We start from the raw sequence: 22,396 nt of genomic DNA on the forward strand, positions 1-22,396 counted from the left end.
TGTCAACACAGGGGAACAAGGGCTGGACAATCCACAAGGGCAAACATTACTAGGTGCCTCATCCGTACTGTGAGTGAGTACACTGCCATTTAAATTCCTCCCATAGCAAGTGAGTGTTGGAGGGTAAAAGACCTTTACTGTTGCAAAGCCAGAATGTTTTTTCACATCCACATCTTTAAATCTTCTTTTTGGAAGTCAACATTAGATTTTACAGGGTTAACAATAACCATGCTTTACAAAACCCCAAATTTGTTCTTCAACTCAGATCAGGAATGTGAAAAGCCTATTATTTTGCTGTCAGTAAAAATCAATGCCAGCCGTCAAAGGAACAAGTAGTAGCATTGTTGTTGTTAGGTGATGATCTAAGGCAAGCCAAGCTTTCTAGAGAGAGATACAAGCTTTTGATAAACCAAGTAACACAGGTAGTCTATAGACATGCTTTGGGACTCACAAATCTCCAGAGCAGAAGGTCAGACATGAACATGATCTTGGGTTGTCATAAGCCTGTCGCTTCCCCCAGTCACATCTTTTGGTCTAGCTAAGGCTTTTCTCTCCCTCATCGGCCTGACGAGGCCGGTCGGGGCGGGAGCCCCGTCCTGGCTGGCTCAGCCCGGGACCGGAGGCGCAGCGCTGCCTCCCCGCGGCGCTCCGGCCGCAGCCACACCGCCGTCCTGTGCCCGGGCGGGAGCGGCGCCTGCCTCACCGCCGCTCTGCTGAATGAAGGGCATCATCCCGCGGCGCCCGTCCCCACAACGCCCTCTCCTCCCGGGAAGGCAGCGGGGAGCCCGGCCCGGCTGTCTCACGGCGCCGCATCGCTCGGTCACCCCCGTCCGTGTGGCGCCCTCACGCCCCCCCGGCCCGCAGCGCCCGCGGGCGCCGGCGCCTCCCGGAGGCCGCCCGGGCTTGCGGCGGTGACGGGGGCTGCAAGCCCCTCGTCCCGCCGCCCCCTCCCCTTCCCCGCTCCCGCCCGCCCCCGGGCCCTCCTCCCGTCACTGATTCGGCGCCGGAGCCCCGGGTGCCCGAGCCCCCCTCCCAGCCCCGGCCCCCGCCGCCGCCGCGGCTCCCGAGCTGTCAGTGCGCAGGCAGCGCCGCGGCCCCGCTCCGCACCCGCCCCGCACCGCGCTCAGCCGCCGCCGCCGCGGAGCCGCCGCCGCGGGGCGCAGCAGGTACCGTGCCGGGGGAGCCGCCGTCGCTGGGGCCGGGCTGCACCTGCAGGGCCGGGCATTGAGATGGGATCCCCCGCTCGGACGGGGGCGATGGGAGCGGGGCCGCGGGCGGGCCTGGCCCCGGCGGCTCCTGAGGGGAGGCCGCCGGTGCGGAGCGGAGGGACCGTCGGGGCTCTGGCCGAGGTCCTGGAGGAGGGGGGCTGCGCTCGGAGCACCCTGCGGTGTCCCGGCCCGTGGCCCTCGGCGCGGCGGGCAGGGCGAGGGCGGCCGCCCGCCCGGGCTGCGCTCCCTCCGTTCCCACCGAGCGGCTGGACAATAGCGGGAAATGCCGGAGTTACCCTCCCTCACACCTATCATTCCCAATATTAAATGGCTGTAGAGTTTATGTGGGAAAGGGTATAAAATTTTGGCCCCACTTTTCATGGAGACGAGATAGGAAAACCTCTCAGGGACTCGCCATCGGGAAGAGCATCCTGGCAAATTCCACAGGGACAGTTTCTCAGGTGGGAAATAGCATTAGTCTTGCATGGATCTTGGTTTCTCGGTGGAACAAAGTCCCGAGGGTTTTTCCAAGAGTAGCATGTGCAACTGATTCTGTAATGTACGATTTTCTGATAGATAATATGATTTTATCCTTTGTGTACTTGGCCATCCCACTGTCATCTCCTCAACCCACTCTGCAAAAGCTCCCAGAGAAGTAGGTCAGTGTCTCCAGATGATGTTTCTATTAGACACTGGTGAGTTTCTGCGCTGCCGGCTGACTAGAAGACAGCATTGTGACCCTTCCGTTTATTCACATACTGAATGAGCCGAGCTTCAATTATTCATTCTGATGCTATTGCAACCTTCTGCAGTTTCTCTTCTCTGGGGACATGATGTGTAACAGGAGTTTGAAACACTTCACCAGTGAGGCTGCAATCCTATCTTGGCATATGGCAGCTGTTTGCTTGTCTAGCCATTTCTAAGGGTTAATTTGCAGCACTAGAAGGTATGTCAAGGAAGAATGAGGATTCCCAATACAGCAGCACTACGCTGTGCATTCCTTCTGTTTCCCTCTAGAAAGCTGTAATTCAAAGTGCTGAATGGTTCGTGGGCTAGGCTCTACAAATGTGTTTTGTATTTTCCATCTGAAAGAAGCAGTGCCTTCAAAGGGCATTTGGTTACCATAATGGAGAACCTATGGCTTAGATACAGAATTGGTTTAAATCTTATAATTTGTTGGTGTTAGAGACGTTTGCTGTTTTGAAGGTGAAGAAACAGATGCAGAAATAAAATACGTTGGAACCAGAGATTTGGCGCCAAAACTCGGAACCCTGTTTGTTGTTATTTATGTTTTAGTTGTGTTATTTATATTTTACTTGTGTGATCATCTATCCATTGTGCTGTACCCTCCATCCATACACTGTGAACCATTCGTATTTTCCAAATACAGAAGGCTGGGTGGGCCCACAATGGCAGCAGCTATACTTGTGAAAAAGCAGGATAACTATCCTGTGACCTGTAGTCATGTAGGGTATGATAGCTTTTCTAGTCTCCATTTTAATAAAAGGTGTATTTCAGAAGAGCAGCAAGGCTGCCTGTTCATCACCAGCTCTTAGAAAACTTACTCTTGTATAAAATAGTAACCTAGATGAACACAGGCACACAGTGAAAAATGATATGTCAAAGGTGTAAAGAGACAAGATAGCTTGAACCTTCTGTGCAGAGCACCCTGTAATACAAAGACCGAAAGAAAAAGAGGCCAGTGCTAGCAGAAAGTGGACAGGCACTGAGCCTCTGAGTGATCCCTGTCATTGTGCCAGAATTTCACCTATTATGGCTAGTTATAGGCAGAAAGCATTGAAATTAACTGATACTGGTAGTGGCAGCAGATTTCCAAGGAGGTGAGTACCTCTGAGAATATAATATTTTCAGCTGGGAAATCTCTCCCTCCAAGAGATACTCGGCTCTGCATTGACTTTTAGGCAAAAGAATAGAGGAAAAAAAATAGGGTTTAAAATTGCTATAGTCTTACAGATGCTGAAGTCTAAGGCTTTGTTTTCAGCATCTGAGGTCAGATGTTAGGATTTGATGGGTTTTACTCCTGAACTCTTCCATACAGCCACCTTTTTAAATCACCAAAGTATGAAGCATGCACAGTTAAGGAAAATGATGTTCCACTGAATTACAGTTTACTGACTAGTCTATAAGGGTGAGGTTCTTTGTACCGTCTTGGAAGATACATTAAGGCTTGGCAATTTGATAAGATGATAGTTCATCTTACAATATTTGAAGTACTGGCTCTGATTTTCACCCAGTAGAAATTGGAAGCCTCTTACTTCTCGTTTGGCACTCAGAAATTTAGTATAGATCCCATTGGCCAACCAAACCAAACAGACATAAAGTCAGGACTTTGTTTTTCCTTTCAGATTTCTGTGCCTTTTGCTTTGACTTCTCCTAGATAAGGAAATTTGTGTGATGTTCAAATGAGATAAGCCAGTACTACACAACTGCTGTGCTTCTGGTGCTCTGTGAATACCAAGTCTACCCCTGAGTTCTTTCTTGTCCCTGTAAAGCTTCTTTCTGGTTGTGTGCTTGCTCCAGACAGGTTAGAGAACAAAGGAGGAATTCCTGCTGCATCTAATCAAAGGTCTGAGGTTTCCAGCAGAGGTAACACTGCCAGAATCAGATGATCACAGAGCAAGCAGTTAGTGACTACCCCAGGGGCTAATAATTGATTACTAGGGCCCCATTGGGAAAGAGGGAGAGTTTATAAAGCCCTATTTCTTCCTCTTTACCCTCCAGCTGGTTAATTCGCACCACACAGTGTTTTCTGCTGCGCCAGGGCCTCAGCCACAGTGCCAGGAAAACTGTCCATACTGGGTTAAGGAATTTTGGGGCACTGTGGTAATGACTACTAGAACAAGAGTCAGGGCTAGACGAGAGAGTTAAGCCTCTGTTGTCAGGAGGAATACCAGATCATCTTTATTCCAATGTACACAAAGGCTTACTGTCTGCGATGTGCCTGCTTGTGACCGTCATGGCTGGTGTTTAAGCTCCGAGGAAAAGATCCTGCAGTCATTGGTCAAGAGCAGATGCAAAGGGACTGCTCAGCCCATTGAAATCAACCAGCTGCCTTGGTGCTGCCCTTGAAGCATATGCTGCCATTGTAACTACAGTGAATGTAATAAATTAGGACATTTCTATCATATGCCTTAATCTATGAAGAGAAATGGTCACATCTTTCCCAATTATTTTGTCAGTATTCCAGCAGTTTCTAACAGAATTGGCTTCTGTTCAGTTTATATATTAAAGGCTATTTGTAGGATAAGAGTGAGGGATTTCATTTGGGTTTGGGGCTTTTTAATATAAAAGTTGAGATTCTTGACTGTTGTTGCACATTAATAGCAAATATTTGTTTTGGTGAGGCATGGAGCATAGCAAGTGAAGAAGGCTATAAACTGGGTAAACATGATAATCTGAAGAGGCAGATCCTCCTTAAATAATATCAGAAGATTCAGAGCTCATTATCTGTATGCTTTTAGTATGTTCCAGTCCTTCAGAGAGGCTACAGGCTGCTTAACACTGACACAGTAGCTGCATTGGGGTGTCCTGGATCTGCTTTTATTCAGTGTTTTTTTAGAGGACCTGGATGATAGTATAAGGAGTGGGTATATCACATTTTCCAGGGACATAAAACTGTGACACTTAAAATGTGCTGGAGGAAAATACTAGAATTCAAAATTTTTCCAGTAAATTGGAAGACCGCCTAGGAAAAGAGCTGAATGAAATTCAGCAGGGATAAATACAAGGTACTACAATAAGGCAGAAATTACCAGCCAGATAAGCACAAGACAGAAGTAAATGACTAGGTTGCAACTCCACAGTAATGAATCTGTTACGATAGATCACAAGCTGAACATGAGTCAATATCATGCTGTTGCAAATAAAGGCAAACATCTTGCTAGAATACGTGAAAGACATGGAAACCTGGAAGACATGAAGCAATGCTTTTGCTCTGAGGCCAAAGCCTCAGCTTGAGGGCTGCACAAAATTTTGGTTGCTGCACTTTAATACAGGTGCAATTCAATCAGAGGGAGTCCAGAGGAGGACAGCAGGACTCATCAAAGGTCAGAAAAATGTGACCTGCAAGATGATTTGAAATAACTGTGATTTTCAGACCAGAAATTTGACAGGGGGATATAACAGTCTTCAGATAAAAATAGAGGAGGGAATGATCTTTTCTTTGGGCTCATGGTGGATGGAGCAGAAAGTAAGAAGCAGCAGAAAGGATGATTATTTTAAACTACAAGAATAATTTTCTAGGACCTTGGATAATAAAAACAGTTGAATATTTGATATAGGGAGGTTCTGAAGATATTTTAAGAACAGGTTACACAACTGTAAATTCATCTGTGAATAATCAAATAAGGCTTGTGATCCTGTAATGGGAAAGCACCTTGGACTGTTTAATGTCTTAAGTTCTCCACTCTTCTATCATTTTATGAAGGTGATCATTTCATGTGAATGAAATAGAAGAAGTCTGCTGGCCCTGTTCTGATGTTTGTCTGATATCCAGGAGTAGCACAGCACCAAGAACACAGACCAGGTCTTTCTGAAAAGAGCCTGAAAGAAGAGTAGGAGCTTACAAGAAAATAGTTAGAAGAGGCCTCTGCTTTTGGAAGAAAAGGGAAGGAATGGGACATTCTGATTTCCTGGGAGCAGATACTGGATTGTGTCTATGAATGCTGAAAACATTGTTATGGAAGAAGAAAAATTAATCAAGATTAGCAGTTAGTAATATTATCTGAACTGAAAATACAAACTCTTCTAGTATTTTATTCAGAATGAAAGGCTGTAGTCCAAAAATGGGTTTTAGAGGTAAAATGAAATAAAATAATGGAATTCAGAATAGGAATAAAATAAATCATAGTCCTATGATTTATATTTTTAGGCATTTATCCAGGGAGAGAAAATCTAGGTCTTGTAGTATTCATGGTTTAACATATATTGTTTAATATAAATGGAACAGATAGTCCCCTGTGCATGGTGAAAAATCCTGGATCTCTGTGAGGAGACAGGTAGGAAGAAAAAAGAGAGCAACCATCAACACTTGCAGATGCCGAAGTGGTGGGCTGCACATATGATCCTGACTAGAACACAGTCTGAGTCCAGCCAAATAATTTTTTAATCCTCTAAAGGGACAGGGATTTTTTCTTTCTCCTCAGGCTTTAGACCTTTTCACTCAGACAAAAAGAAAAGCTCTTAGAGAAGTTAAAGACATACTGGGAGGAGTGGAAGTGTTTTTATACCAAGCAGGCAGTAGGGATTTTTTTTCTGTGAAAACAGGTACTCTTTAGGACTGAAGGACTGCAAAGCAACTGCTGCAAAGAGTCTGAGTTGAATGAACAAGACAAGGAGAAAATGAAGAGTTAGGCTGTTCTTTTTAGTAACCTCTTTTCATGGAGCTGTAGCTCAGCGAACATATTAGCATAATAATATCTTGTAATTTAAACACTCTTACACTGGAATTATCCATAAATTGATGGAAATCCTCATATTTTATTTACTCTGGGACACATGAGCACAAGCCGTGGCACTGTATAAGCAGTGATGGATTTTTCCCCTCCCCCCAAATTCCATTACTGCTAGAACACCTTGGGAAAAATAATTATATGCTTAGAAAGACAGTCACTTGATGCCCCAGATATTTCAAAGTGAATTCATATCCCTTCCACCCAAGGACTGAGCAGTGCTTGACATCAGCCTGTACCACTTTGCCTGAGCTTGTTTCATCATTCCTCTTCCCATCCTTGCTTTTACTGTCTTTACTTCTCAGATGAGCGTATAAAGATTTGAGGGACACAAAGGGTATCCAAAAGAAGGCTTACTGTGATCCAGTGCTAAAGGAAATTTAGCTTTGGAACAAGGCGGTTTTGGAAGGAGATAAATATAGCTAATGTAAAGAAAATCCTATTTTTACTATTAGGAGGAGACAACAAGGTGAGGGGGTTATTCTCCAAGAAACTTGTGAGGAAATCTGAGACAGGCTGTGCAGAAAAATACTAAACATGCTGGAGGGGGTTCTGCAGATGGTAAATGTTTCTCCTGGTGGAAAATGTGGCTAATTATCTTGAAAAGGAGAGGTGTTAGACAGAAGTAGTTGCAAGGAAGGTAGGGGACTGAAAGAATTTGAATAGAGGAAGCACTGTCTTGAAATATGAACTGAATATGAATGTTTGGGTTTAGGGTGCATGACTGGAATTTCTCAATGTGGCTGTGAGGAAATTGTGTTGGCTGTTGCAAATGGCCCTTCTTTCAGTATGAGCTGCATATTTAATGCAAAGTAATGATATCCAAGCCTGCTTTAAATGAAGCATCTGCATAGCGGGGTTCAGAGCAGCCAAATCCTTCATGTTCATGGATATTATATCCAACTAGAGTCTGAAAGCCAGGTAAAACCTGCCAATGCATTGCTGCAGTTGTTATTTCAGTATTTTAACAGAATTCTTTTCCTATAAGCAAAATCAGAGGCATCAGCTACAAGCTGTCAAAGGCAATTTTGCCTGGGAGGAAACTGGCTGGTCATGGAGATGAGCCGGGAATCTGTGAGCACTTGACAGGCACTGAGAGCTTCCTCACTGTGAATGAGGAACTGATGAGTGAACAGCAGTGTCCAGCAGCGCTTTTTGATGGCAATGCCAAAGCCTTTTTCCAGCAGCTCCCCAGTGCAGATGGAGTTTTACAGAAATAGTCACACAAGCATTTCGGCTGCCATTATGAGGGGACTGACATTTTTTGAATACTGGAAGCAATATAAAGCTAGAAAGCAGATACTGGAAAAACCTTGTAAAGGTATGTGTGTACTGGGGGCATTGTTCAGGGATGCTTCTCTCTATCCCTCCATCCAGGGCCACAGATTCTGCCTTGTAGGCGGCAGCACCTCTGTGTCAGATTGTCACAGAAAAATCCAGGTTCAAAAACGTGTGAAGTGAAAACTTGACTTATACAGGGTGTTGGGGAGGAACTTCACAGTTCCCTGTTGAAAAATATGACAAGCTGATTAAATCAATGGACCAAAATATACTCAATGTTTTAAAAGTGGAAGCAGAAACTGTGGTTTTCCTGAAGATACCAAATATCAATTCACAGCCTTGGGTTGTCTCATTTGCAACAGCTATAGCCTTCTGAGAAATAACTGCTTTTTAACCAATTTGAAAGAGCTCAAGTTCCAGCTGTCTATAGATCTTCCTCAGAGAGGCCTGGTCACAAGGGATTTGGCAGGTAAGACCACTGAAAACGGGGAACTACACATTTCTGGTTGTGAAGTCTCAGTATTAATAAGTATGACAATTGCTAACCCTGCTGATTTACTTTGCTGCTTTGAATTGTGTATCTGTAAATGTAAAAGAAAGAATGCTAGTGGGCCAAGTATTGGATAAACCTGATTCATTGTTAAAATAAAGGCTGCTGTTTGTATTGAAAAATTTCAATGTTCATCAAGAACTTCTGTTCCATACTAGGGGAAGTCTCTATCTCAAGGTATCTCAACTGTCTGGTGACAAAACTGAGGGTAGTCCCACACAGGGATTATTCTTTTGATCATTGCTTCTTGATCACTCTACCAATTCACTGGGTACAAAAGCAACAGGATTATCATGGATAATAGGAAGAAATTCTTTCCTGTGAGAGTGATGAAGCACTGGAACAGGTTGCCCGGAGAGGTTGTGAATGTCCATCCTTGGAAGTGCTCAAGGACAGGTTGGATGGGACTCTGAGCAACCTGGTCTAATGGAAGGTGTCCCTGCCCATAGCAGGTGGTTGGAACTAGGTGATCTTTAAGGTCTCTTCCAACCCAAATCATTCCATGATCCTATGATCTAGCTGGACAGTTGAAGAACGGAACCAGAAAAAACTCATTAGCATACATGGACTCTGACACCCCTTTTTTCCCCACAGAGAGTTTTCGTTCTCAAATAATACTGAGGTCTGCTGAGTGCACAATGCTTGTTCTCTGGCTCCAGGTCTGTGTCCTGACCCAACAGGAGGGGCAGAAATGAAAGTGCCAGAGCAGAGATGAGAGATACATGGATCTTAATGCCTTTTATCACCTTCCTCACTAAACTAGAGCTCAGTGAATTTCCAAATTGAGATGTTGCCGCATGTTGACAGTGTAGAGCAGCACTGCAGTGCAATTCAGTGTTCTCTGAGTTTCTTTACAGTAATGGAATAGCAAGGCATGAAAAGAAATGAAAGTGGGTTTTTGGCTGAGTGTGATGGCAGATGTTAAAAGACAGCATGTTTTCCTGACTTACCTGTCAAGACATGCTAAAAAACCCACAAGGAAAGTAGCATTCCTGTAGGAGAATAGCCCAGTACATGGAGAGTTTTTTCAGATAGATTTGCAAAGCCTGCTGTCAGAAAACCATAGTCAGTAGCATGCGACGTTTTCTCGAAGTATATTGTATTGTAGCCTTTGATGGATAAAATGACCAAAGCAATGTTTCCGTTGATAAAACAGCATAGCATAGAAGCTGATTTATCAGGCAAAGTAAAACTAATCTCATCCTTTCTGAAAGTTTTCTGTTAACTGCAAGTAGTCAGGATAGAGACCAGATTTACCTAACTTGTGAAAATTTTTGGGTTGCTAAATCAGCTCATAGCAGACAGTGAGTTCAGGCATAACAATGAAAACAAAATGGTTTTTGTTGTCATGACATGTAATCCCAGCTGGCACTTATCCATTAGTTCTCATAGGGGACCACTTCTGGACTCCACAGGTTTATCCTAACTTGAGATTTGATTATTAACCAGCAAGAACCAGCATATTCCCTCTAGCTTCTACTCAGGTGGATGATGTGGCAGGTCTTAGAGAAATGACTGGAGGGTAGCATTCCAGTGAGTGGGGGAAGGGTTTGGAAACAACTTCTGCAGGTGCAGAGTTCCAGGAAAAAATTACGATTATTTGCCCACTGAAGTGAGAAGGAGAGAGAAGGTGTGGCTATGCAGCTATAAAAGAAAGCAGAAAAGAAAAATCTAGAACTTGTTGTTTGTGTGATTAGGACCTTACATTGCAGTTAAATTAAAATGGTATATTGGCCGATACAAAGTGCAGGAGGAAGGAAACAGAAGGAAAATTGAGGACATAAAACCATTACAGAAAGGACAATGAACAAGCTTTGAGAGCACACCACAGGTTCCAGTATCTCTTGTAATATCATCACAATTTCCAGGACAACAGTCTTGAACAGGAAGGTGTAACATAAAAGTTGCAATTCCTGTAACGTATAGACAGTCAAAATTGCTTTCCTGTTTGCTACATCTTTGTGGAGCTTAGGTTCCACAGGTTCCTATTAGTTTCTGGACAAATCAACCTATTATTAACAGTTGTTCTCATTCTTAGTGAGGAAAGGAGAGAAGAACATTAAAGAATCACTGCAAGATTTTGCTCAACTGATGGTGCCATAGCATGCTGCTGGATAACTGGTAATATGAATGAAAATGGAAGGCAGCAGGGAACAGGAATGAAAGCCTGTACAGCCTGTGTTTAACTGGAATATTTACTCTCGTCTTGATGACCTTTACTTTAATGTCTCTAAGTATTTGTTAGAACTAAGGATTTAAAGAAAATTGACAAATACAGCATCAACTCTGAGAGTAGCCCCGGAACCTCCTCTTTTGGTGAATGTGATTGGAGGATGAAAACATTAATTCAGCTGCAGTGAAGCAAACTCTTGCTTAGAGAGGAAAGAGTGGTTCAAAAAAAAGTCAAATATCTGCCTATACTGTAGGTATTTACCTATATTAAACACCTAACAATGGTCTCTGAACTGTTGCTGGACTTTCGTTTGTCAGCAGAGGGAGTGGAGATTTTCCTGAAAGCTAAACTTAACTTCACTGGAAGGAAGTAGTGTAGAAAAACTGCTAGAAAAAGCTGGGATGTGTAACAATACAACAGACAGGATAAAGGGGTTAATATTGGAGTTGATTCCAGAATACTGATTCCAGTGTCATTTTGCCTACCTAGTGTTTCCACTTTGTCACTCACAGCTCAGTTTACCCAACTGAGTTTAAAGCAGAGATTTTTTTAATTTATTTTATTTTAAATGTCCCTAAGGATTTTAACTATCCTGCCACTTCAGGAAAGCCTTAATAAGCTTGTGATCAGTGGGGCTGTCCAAACAGTTTTTCTTTCTGTATGAACCCTTTAAAGTCCCCATGCTTCATACATTATTGGGAAAAATTATTTATCTTTTTCTTGTACAAACTCTTACTAAAAGAGAAAGATTACAGCAGTAGTCTGGGATGCTGAACCCATCTGCATTTTCCTTAGGTTCAAATTTTTTGTCTCCATCCTAGTTAAGTCTTTTGTAAACACTTCTTCCTCATTGCCTCTTAAGAGTCTCTCATTTGTATAGTCATTGCCTTCCTCTTCACCTTCTCCTTCAGCACTGATGTGGTACTACCTGGGTCCTGCTTGTTCATTCCAGTTTTGTCAGATGATGAAATAAAACCATTTTATTTCATGGAATCATGGGCTCATGTAATGGTTTCGGTTGGAAGGACCCTTAGAGATCATGTATTTCCAACCCCTGCCCCCATCATGGGCAGGGACACATTCCACTAGACCAGTGGTTGCACCATGCAACCTGGCCTTGAACACTTCCAGGGATGAGGCATCCACAGCTCTCTGGGCAACCTGTTCCAGTGCTTCACCATCCTCAAAGGAAAGATCTTTTTCTAAATATGTAATCTAAACCTACCCTCTTTCAGCTTAAAGCCATTCTCCCTTATTCTATCACTACACACCCTTGTGACAAGTCCATCTTCTGCTTTCTTGTAGCCCTTTAGGTACTGCAATAAGGTCACCCTGAGGCTTTCTCTTCTCTAAACTGAACAAATCCAGCTCTCTCAGCCAATCTTCATTGCAGAGGTGCTCCAGCCCTCTGGTTATCTTTGTATCCCTCCTCTGGACTCACGCAAACATCTTTAATATCCACATCCATGATATTAAGTATCTTAAGCCAGGTGAGAAGTTTAAAATAAAAACCCTGTAAATAAGTCTTGTTCATTTTTAAAGAATAATTTCACATTTGGAATAGCCTGAATTGCACTGCTTGTACTCAGCATTCTTCCTCATAAAGTGTTTGTCACCCCAGTAGGTCTGTTGCTGGTACAGTCTCTCTGGCAGTGTCCCTTTGCTTCACATGATTTTATCTTCACAGGCAAAAAAGACCCCAGGACTTTTGTGGGAAAGTCCTCCTGCTACGTGGCTTCTAGCCCAGCCACCTGGAACAAGGAAATTGGCCTCTACTCCATCCTCTGAGTTCTCTAAATCCTCTCTCTCTAGAGCTTGATTGCAGTGTTCAGTCTGCCTTTGGGGCCTTCCCCTCTCACTCTTAACTGAGATCGTTATGGTATTCACTGCCAAAGTGTCAGATACTTTCTTTTGCCTATCAAAATACCTTCTGGTATTGCAGGCCAGGCTCTTTGTTAGTCCTTTATGCCAGTGTGGTCTGCCTGGTGCAGCGATATGATTCGTGCTTGGAGAGATGAAATGCTCCAATAAAGCCTAATTCCACAGTCTCAGCATCTCTTGTGCACACCAGGAAAAAGAAATGCACACACAAACCAGGTTAAAAAAGAAAACTATGTCTGGGGTGAAAGAAGAGATGGTTTAACTTTGACATTACTGCAGTAGTAATGGGATCCATGTGAAAATTCCAACTGTTGATATGGTCTCACTGTTTTATGTCTAAAGGTACCAGTGTTAAGTAAACACTGCACAGCAACAGACTTTTGGTTTTCTCACTATGTGGTTTCTTCTGGCCTCTGCTTTCACAGAAGCTGTTTGTCACTGAACTCCTTCCCATCAATGGCTACTTTTTTTCACTGTTTATTCCTAGTGTAATTTCCATGATTACTTATCAACAGTTGGTTTATCTGCATGTGCAAAATGTCTTTACAGTATTCAACATGTTTTGTGAACTACAGTTTAAACTCAAACATTCTAGCAATGTTTTCTGTTCTTCCGCTTCTGGCCAGTGTTAGAGTATGTTTCTTTACTTTGAAATTTTAGTCCTGTTTTCTTGAGCAGTGTGTGTACATGGTGGACAGTTGGATTTGTCTAATGTGTTCATTTGGAAAAAGATATAAAAGAATTATTACATCTTAAAGCATTAGTTTTCTGGAATAACTCCTTTCTCCCACCTAAGATTTATTCAGCAATCCTCTCTACTAAAACACTATTTTGTCTAAATTAATATATTTTAAAATATAATGGTAGCCAAAAAGGCAGATATAGTGTGTCACCCTGGCACTTCAAATGCGTACGACAAATTTTCTTAAATAATGTTAAAGAATAAAATCAATCTTAATGTCAGAACTATGATGTTTTCATTTTGGTTGGTGAATTTACATCATTTCATATAGCATCATTTTAATTTAAACAGAGTTGTTAGGTCTTTGGTTGAAATATCAGGTTTAATCATATTCTGAAAGGCAGGGTAACAATAGTGGCTTCTGCCAAAAAAGTCTCTCCATTTCCTTTTCCTGATTATGGCTGGAGTTGAGGCACTTGAAAATAATTTTTGCCTTTCCACAGATCTTTGAGTACACAGAAGCTGGTTTATTATGCTAAAGTCTCCCGTGACTCAGGGGAACATTCAAAAGTAAGCACTTCCTGTATTAATGTGATACATATCTGTCATTCAAGGCATGACATAGTTTCCAAAAGGCATCCTGAATACTTCAGACAATGTTTTACCTCCCAGGATTGTGCCAGAGTTTAAAAAAAAACAAGCACATTCATCAAAAGCAGAGAAAGGCCAGAGCCTTAAGTGAATCACTGATATTGTTACTCGTGTACTTTTATACAGATTTTGATTTTGAGGATGTGCTACAAATAATTTCTCTCTGAAGTTGGAAGAACTGATGCATTTGCATCATTATCTGATGCTCCTAATCTGTATTGGATGAGTGGAACAGACAGTATGTGGTATCTTGGGAAAAGAAATCTTGCTAACTATAGTCCAAAAAGGATGTTCATTACACAGGCTTCCACTGATTCAAATAATTGAAACATTTGCAGCTGTCCTTAAATATTAGGGTGAGAGCTTGGGAGAACAGGGCTTTGCTCTTGCAGCTTACAGGTTTTAAAAAACCTTTTAGTAACAGCTGATCCTACTGTACTACTTCAATTTTGTTTCATATCTCATTCTTCAGCGATATTCCTGGCAAAACTCCCACTGAAATTAAAGGACTCTTGCATAAGGTAGGACTAGGGAATCTGGATAATTAATATTTTGGAATAAAAAGAAAACCCATGTGGGTTTCACAAGTAGGTCTGTCCTGCAAGTGTAAAAATGGGGTGACCTTTCTATTGTTGAATGTCCTTTTGAAAATCCATGTGTCTCAATAGAAGAGTAAAACTAATTGTCATTTCACTGGTGGATTGATTCTGTTCCAGGACAGAAAAACCACCTCCAGCAAACTCAAAGCTATTAAAATTTCCTGGGTCATGCAAATGGTGAATTCTGACTTACTTTTCAAGAAAGTTTTGCAGCTCTTGTTCTACTATATGAGTCATTACCACTTTAGCCCCTTCTTTTCAGGTCACTAATTTAATGCCAGTGTCTTTGAGAATTGTTTCACTGCGTCACGTGTTTTGTGCCTCCTATTCCAAAATTAGTTTCTTGTCTTCTCTGTGGGCTGCTGTCCCTGCTGGTACTGCCTAAAGTAAAAGCAGTAGCCTACCTAGTTTATCCCTTGGGTCTGCTTAGCTTTATTCCATGCTTCTGTGGTGTTGGGACAATAAGGAATGGCAGGGTAGGGGACAAAGGGCCCTGATTTGTGTATAAATGTAATGAGAATAACACAGCTGCCACATGCTGAAGACCCACTTTCCATCTCTAGCCTGGGTCTTTCACCTCACTCTTCAGTTTTAAAACTTGGATCATAGCATGAAATCAAGGCTGATGCCACAGTGTCCATGGCCAGCTTTACATCCCCAGTGCTATCTCTTCTGTGCCCAAAAGAGACTTGGGCACTGTAAACAATTTTTGGAGGAGGAACAAGGCATTTTGGCAGCTTTATCTTTCAGAATTACTATGACAATACTCAAGTCCAAAAACTGTCACAAGTTTCCTCTGTTTATGGCACCTCTGTAGCTGGATGTGTCTTCCTAATGATTGGCAAATTATTCTTAGACTGGTTTAGTGTGAGAGGCAGTTATTAGATACTTTCTAAATTATTTTTAAAAGAACCTAAATAGTGCTGAAAGTGGTGAGTGGGAGCTGTCAAGGAAACAGCTTGCTAATGGAAGCACAGTATAATTAACTGCCTCATTTAAATTACTTGCTTTTGGAAAGAACTGATAAATAAGGGACAGCAGCAGCAGAGGGTCTTTGCAACGGTACTGAGTGATCCAACGTCTAATAAGTGACCTTATTACAGAGAAATTAGCTTTCAAACAGAAGCAAGGATAGCGGTAATTTGAGGGATCATAAGGTCAGATTTACTACAGACTTTATTAAGCTTTGTCTGCTTTGGCTTTTTGTGCTTTTTGGCCAGCAGTGATGTGCTTTCAGTATCCCCCCTGACTCCTGGATATGCTGAACAAGATCTGGAGCACAGGCAGCATTTCAGAGAAGCAGGCTTGTTGCTAAAATTGCAAATGCCAAATCCTTTCCTGTCATTTGTTGTCTCAAGAGCATGCAGCCATGTCACAGTCATCCTGGTTCTCCATGCAGCCACACCATGGTGATCACTGGAATAACAATGAATGAGTGTGAATCAGGAACATCTAACAGCCTTTATAAATTTGCCTTTAGGGCTTGGTTTTCTAAGCTGGAAGCTGGAATGAACCTGCCACACTAGATGTAGCACTCTGCAAAAATAATACTGCTGAACCAGAAGCTGAGCTCACAAGTGTGACAGTTTGGGATTTAGTTCTTGGTAGGATATTAGGGTCTATTAGCATTGTTTAAATGGCAGCAGTAGCCAAATGCTGTACAGACATGGGAAGAGAGACTGTCAGTGCCCTGAGAAACACATAAACTACAAAATAAGGAAAAATAAAGACAGCATGGAAGCAGATTTGTGGGTCCTTAGCTGTGGATTAATAGTTCCATTGAAAATGCTTCAATTTGCTGGATGGAAAATAATCTTTCTGTTAGACCTGCCATTAGCTGGTTAACTCCATGTAAGTGCCATGACTAGGCTGTTTAGGGACTGAATCTTAACTTTGAGAAGGCAGTAGCTATGGGATTCAGTTACAGAATCACGAATCATGACTTAGGAAGTCTCTAGTCCAAGTTCCTGCTGGAAGCAGAGCCAACACTGAGCGCAGACCAGGTTGGTCACAGCTTAATCTGGGCTTGTTTGTAACCTTCCAAGGATGGAGATCTCATAATCTCTTTGAGCAAGCTGTTACATTCTTAGTAGCCTCATCAGGGACTTATTTTGCTTATATCTAGTCTGAGTCTTCCCCTTTGGATTTTATGACCACTGTCTGTTATTCTTCCACCATCCTCAGTGCAGTACCTCGCACTGTCAGGAACCACTAAGGCACTGGAAGGCTGCTACAAGGTCCCCCCAAAGTTTTCTCTTTTCCATGCTAAACAAGCCCATTTCAATCAGCCTCTTCTAGTCAGGCAGGTGCTTCAGACCTCAGCCATCTTGGCTGCCCTTTTCTGGAGTCACTCAAGTGCCAACTAAAGAGGAATAATCACAAACTGTGGTTCCTAGCTGTGTTCTGTTCTGCACCCCAGAGTGATGTAAGCCTTCAGTACCTGCAGGACACAGTGCTATCTCAGGTACAAAGTACTGTTCTGGACTCCTAGATCCTTTTCAGACCCTTTTCAGAGAGACTCCCAAACAGTCAGTCACCAGTCCGTACCAACACACAGGTTAGTCCATCCAGGCGCAGTATTTTGCATTTATTGTCACTGAATTTCTTTTCAGTCCATTCCACCAGTTTGTCTGGGTCCCTCTGAATAGCAGCTGTGCCTCCAAGTATATTGGTCAACCATCTGTTTTGGTGTCACCTGCAGTCTTGATCAGTGGGCATTCTTTCTGCTTCTGAGGACATTGATAAATAATATTGAAGATGACATCTGAAATTAAACATTAAACACTAGTTCTCAAGCCTGATATTCCAGTCAGGTTTTCACTTTTCTAGTAGTCCACTTACCTAGCACCACAATTTGGATAGAGGAGTGCTCTGGGAGACTGAAACAAAAGCCTTGCTAAAATGCAGGTGACATCCACTGATCTCTTCCCACAAGAACGCAACCTATGCTCAATTAAATAATATGGGCTAAATTACATGTCCTTTGACTAGAAATATGTTCCAAGAAGAACATTCCATGATTTTCCCAGGGACCAAAGTTAGGGCTAGCTGGTCAACCACTCTGTAGTTTCCCAGGTTGTGTCACTTGTCCCTTCTGAAGATGAGTGCCACATTTGCCTATCCCCAGTCACCAGGGACCTCCTCTGATGTCCACCGCCTTTCAAAGATGATAGAGTGGCCTCAAAATTACATCAGTCAGCTCTCTCAGCAACATTCAGTGCAGCACATGGGGGCCTGGAGGAGCAGGCTAGATCAGGAAAAACATTCTGAAATTGGGGGCATGGAGGAAAATACTGAGATGTCACAGGCAGAATGGGAGCTTCAAATTTAGAGAAGCCCTCCTTTCACAAACAGAAGCCATAAGGTACAGAAAAGACTCCCTTACTTTCTGAATTTTTTCTGAGAAAATAGCTGAGGTACAGATGGATACAATCTTAGTCCTGGACTTAGTCAATGGTTTATATCTAATGGTTTATATCTAATTACAATATCTAATTACACAGGTGTAATTGAGTCTTTATACAACTTCGTCCTGCAGAACTAAGGATAGCAAACCAGATATATTTATATAAATAAAATTAATTATTTATTTCAATTTATTGAAATAATGATTAGGGGGGAAAATCTTAAGCAGAATTATTTACTACACAGTATGGATCGCTATTACTACCGATTCAGTGCACTGTTTTTGAAGCAATTATATTAAAGCAATTATATTCAAGGTAGCAGAATGATTGTTAAGCAGAGATTGATGTTACTTTGCCACACCAACAACTGTTGAAAATGTCTTTCATTCAGCCTCAAGGAATAACCTTGAGGAGTGTCCTCACTGAAAGGATCTTCACACACCTTAGGGAGGTATGATAGAAATCTTTCCTGTGCAAAAGTGACACTGGCCTTTTATAGCATAGAGTGATTGACTTTAATATGCTTTCAAAATAGGTATTTTTAAGATGATGTGTTCTCAGGGTTACTCAGAAAAATATGCTTTCTGCTGAAAAATGTGTTGGCAGCTTTTTTAGTTTCTTCTCTTCAACACTTCTGACCGTCACTTCCAAATCAGGACCTGCACATCCTTGCTGCTCCCAGCCTCAGTCGGGGAGCCTCAGTCTTGTGTGTCCTTGTGGTGGGGGTGAGAGTTTGGCCAAGCTGCTCTCAGCACTCTTCAGCACTAAGTGCAGCAGTGTTATCCTTGCTCAGTGTTATCACTGATCAGCAGCCTGTCCTTGCTCCACTGAACAGCAAACTCCCCTTGCTCAGCCCTTCACTGCCAAACTTGCAAGCCTGCTTAGGCTGAGAGCCCTGCTGCAGATGTCTGTGAGAGAAGTGATCTACGCTAATGTTGGGTCATGGATGGATATTTCTTTTAGTCTTTGCTAGTGTGCCTTTTTTATGTAATTCAGAATCTAATTTATTCTTGGGTTCTTATGTATTAAAGCTGCACCTCAGATTTCAGTTTTATTCTCAAATGTGAAAGAGCAGGAATCAGACTGAATTCCTGTTGGTGAGTGATTCTAGGTATCACATCTTGCCAAAGCAGGATCCCTTTGCCACCTCACAGTCTATGTGCATCCTGTCTGCTTTACTTCTATTACTGGGCCATCTCAGATGATTCAAATATTTACCCCTTTATCCTTTTTAATGCAGGATTTGTCTTCAACCCTCCCCCTTCGATGAGTTGCATGTTTTGCTTCTGTTCTGCTGGTCTGTGAATTCATTGTTTGCAGGCTGGCAAGGCACCAGTTTTGGGGTGACAGATGGAGCAGACTGCAAACCAGGCAGTTGCCTCCTAGCCTGAATGATATTTTAATAAGCACAGAGAGGTGACAGAAAGAGAAGCTCCCCACTGTAATGACTGGCAGTTTTGTTTCCAGCCTGAAAGCACTAATAGATAATTTTTGGCCTCAGTCCAAAAAAAAAAAAAATTCATTGAAAATAGAAGCAGAAAATCCTATTAGTGCCTAATTTTTATGGGGGTCAAAGAAGTTTTTATGTCTGGTCTGTTTTCCAGTTAGGGAGTTGTTTCCCCATTTTTGGTATGTCAGTTCTCTCTCAGGAACTGTATGCGTTAGGAGACTTTCCTTTTACTTACCATTTTGTTTTCCTTGGTTTTTTATTATTTCAGTAATTTTCTCCATTGTCTTCCTTCCCTAAACATTCCTTCTTCTTCATATTTCTTTATACTTTTCACAGATTCATGTTGGAATAATGGGATCTAACAACTTACTTGGCTTCCAGCTTCCACATCTTGTGAAACAGCTACTGCACTGCGAGGCAACAGCATCTGCATGGGAATCTCTAGAGCATATGTCCTCTTCTCCCTGCCCTTCAGCTGTGTCTCAGTTGTGCAATACAGGGTTTGTGCAGGGCTTTGTTTCATCCTTGGTCTTACGAATTAAAAAAGGCACAACAAAAGGGAGCTCTGGCAAAGCCCCAGCAAGCTCTGAGATCCCTCTGCAGTGCGAGCAACATGGTGTTTTGCAGACAAGCTGTAGGATAACCAGGCTTTCAAAGGAGAAGGTTCTTTTTCTTTCCATGAGTACATATTAAAAAGGTCCAGCTCTCACTAGGAAAATATAAAAGTGGTGCTGGGATCTGAACTACAGTGTGGTCCCATACACTGCTCAAAGAACACACTGGAAATTTCTCAGTATTTGGACATGGATCTTCATGTTTATTTAGCAATATTCAGGTCTGGATTTCAACTGATGTGTGAGCTGTAAATTAATGCTATTCTTGCTAAAATATGCTTCTTTCTTCTTCCAGATACAATGATGACACTGAACATTCAGATCATCTTTGGCCTCCTTTGCTGCATGAATTTTCTTCCTACAGATGGCTTCCCAGCAGACACCAGTGCTGAATTTCGCTCTGCTTTCTCTGTGGCCAGAACCAGCAGCATGGAAGGGAGCTCTGAGATGGTGATTACCTTTGACAAAGTGTATGTGAATATCGGCAATGATTTTGACCCCAAGACTGGCTTGTTCCGCTGTCGGATCCCAGGAGCTTACTACTTTTCCTTCACCGTTGGGAAATACCCAAAGAAAAACTTGTCTGTCATGCTGATGAGAAACAAGAATGAGGTGCAGGTGATTGTGTATGATGAACATCACCGCAAGGAACGGAAGGTGGCCAGCCAGAGTGCCATGCTGCAGCTTGACTACGGGGACACAGTTTGGCTGCGTTTACATGGAGATCCCAAATACGCTCTTTACAGCAATGTGGGCCCCTATACAACTTTCAATGGCTACCTGATCTATCCAGACACTTCTGCCTTCTTCCAGAATGCTCTTAGCTCTCAAGAGCTTGGGCCACACAACCCTCACACAGTTCAGCAACTTCCCAGAGAGCAGAACGAAGCTTCACAGCGACACGTGTTGTCCGACCAACCAAACAGGGTACAAGACCCTCGCTCTGCGTTTTCTGTTGCCCGCTCGCAAAGTCTCCTGGGGACAGATGAGAAGCAAACCCAGCACGAGCCAATCACATTTGATACGGAGTTTGTGAATATTGGAAAAGATTTCAATTCCTCCACTGGCATCTTCACATGTCGTATACCTGGTGCATACTATTTCTCCTTCACCATTGGCAAAATGCCCTTTAAGACTATGTCAGTGAAACTGATGAAGAACCACAATGAGGTGCAGGCCATGATCTACGATGACAACCACTCCAAGAGGCGGGAAATGCAGAGCCAGAGCATCATGCTGCCTCTGCAGTACGGGGACACCGTTTGGCTCTACAGCCATCAGCATGATGGCTATGGTGCCTACAGCAACCATGGCAAGTACATCACCTTCACAGGCTTCCTCATCTATTCAGAGGCTCAGCCAAAGTGGCTTCCAGGTGCCAGCTCACCTCAAGGATCAAGCAATTAAATGCAGATGTGAAAGGATCGTAAGAAGAGCTAAGGTGCCATGAACTTGGGTATAGCTTCTCTGAATATCATCCTCTACTTTGAGCATGCTGTCATGTGTCCAGTGCTTTCCTTATGCTGCATGCTTGTGTCCTGTCTGCAGGGCCACTGCTGTGTGTGCCATTCATCCGTAGAGAGGCCTTTCAGGTTGTAGCTGTGTGTCCCGTGTTGGTGTTTGATTTAACATAAAGCATGAGGTAGTTTTGGGGCAGGGTTGGGGTGGTGTAGTGAGATGCTGAGGATCAGAGAACCACTGCTGTCATGTTACTTCAGATCTCCAGCATCTAGACAGCAAAGGGTGTGATGACTTTCCTTGTTTACCCAGGGAGGGAATAAATGTAATGAAAATGAATGTAATAAAAATTTAAAAAAATGTGAATGTTCTCAGTTTGGAATTTATGCTATTTTGTGAGTTGTCACTGGCTGAGGTACCAGCTCAGGTGAAAGAGAAGCATGGTAATTGTGCGAGCTGAGGTTGTGTTACTGAGCCAGTCTGTCTGTGTACATGCTTTTTAATTATTTGTGTGTGTGAAGGGCTGGTACCTCTTACAATTTTATTGCAAGTTTCACAGTGGTTTGTGCTTTTCTTTATCTGATGTAGATGAAGTCAAGAAGCTTTGGTTGAAAATCTCAACTTCCATTTAATGTAAATACATTTAGAAACAAACAAAGAGCAGGCTTCTTGTAGTGAAAGATAAGGGCTCAAATCTGTGAATGGACCATGCTCTGAAAGCCCAGGAGCAAGGTAAGTAAGAAGAGTAAGAAATGTATTTTTAAATCTGTAAAGATTTGGATCATCTGCAGGCTCATAACATTAAGTGTGAGTAGTACCATGCCACTGGGGCATTACCTTCCCCAGAAATGAGCCCCTTGGACACAAGGGTGCTGCCAACCCACCATGTGCTGCACTGATGGCCCCCTGCAGGTGGGGTCAAAGAAACCATGAGGTGATGTTTTCAGCATCCGTGTTCCGGTGGTTTTGTA

At 42.8% G+C, this 22,396-nt stretch overlaps 1 protein-coding gene and 1 long non-coding RNA gene across 2 annotated transcripts in view; one reads left to right on the forward strand and one right to left on the reverse strand.

Moving 5' to 3' along the window:
* LOC111930154 (uncharacterized) overlaps positions 1-1,665 on the reverse strand; it is an 82,309-nt gene extending 80,644 nt beyond the window's left edge. Inside the window, exon 1 of the long non-coding RNA XR_015288272.1 lies at positions 1,171-1,665. This is a non-coding gene — a long non-coding RNA (uncharacterized LOC111930154). The remainder of the gene's footprint in view (positions 1-1,170) is intronic.
* Positions 1,041-21,791, forward strand: C1QTNF4 (C1q and TNF related 4). The gene is made up of 2 exons (XM_086893899.1): positions 1,041-1,166; positions 20,263-21,791. The coding sequence occupies exon 2, from the start codon at positions 20,268-20,270 to the stop codon at positions 21,372-21,374; it is 1,107 nt and encodes a 368-aa protein (XP_086750025.1). The 5' UTR covers positions 1,041-1,166; positions 20,263-20,267; the 3' UTR covers positions 21,375-21,791.
* The last annotated feature ends 605 nt before the right edge of the window (positions 21,792-22,396 follow it).

Source organism: Cyanistes caeruleus, chromosome 6 (genome assembly GCF_971803275.1).
Source record: "Cyanistes caeruleus chromosome 6, bCyaCae1.hap1.1, whole genome shotgun sequence".
In the NCBI taxonomy this organism is placed as follows: Eukaryota; Metazoa; Chordata; class Aves; order Passeriformes; family Paridae; genus Cyanistes; species Cyanistes caeruleus.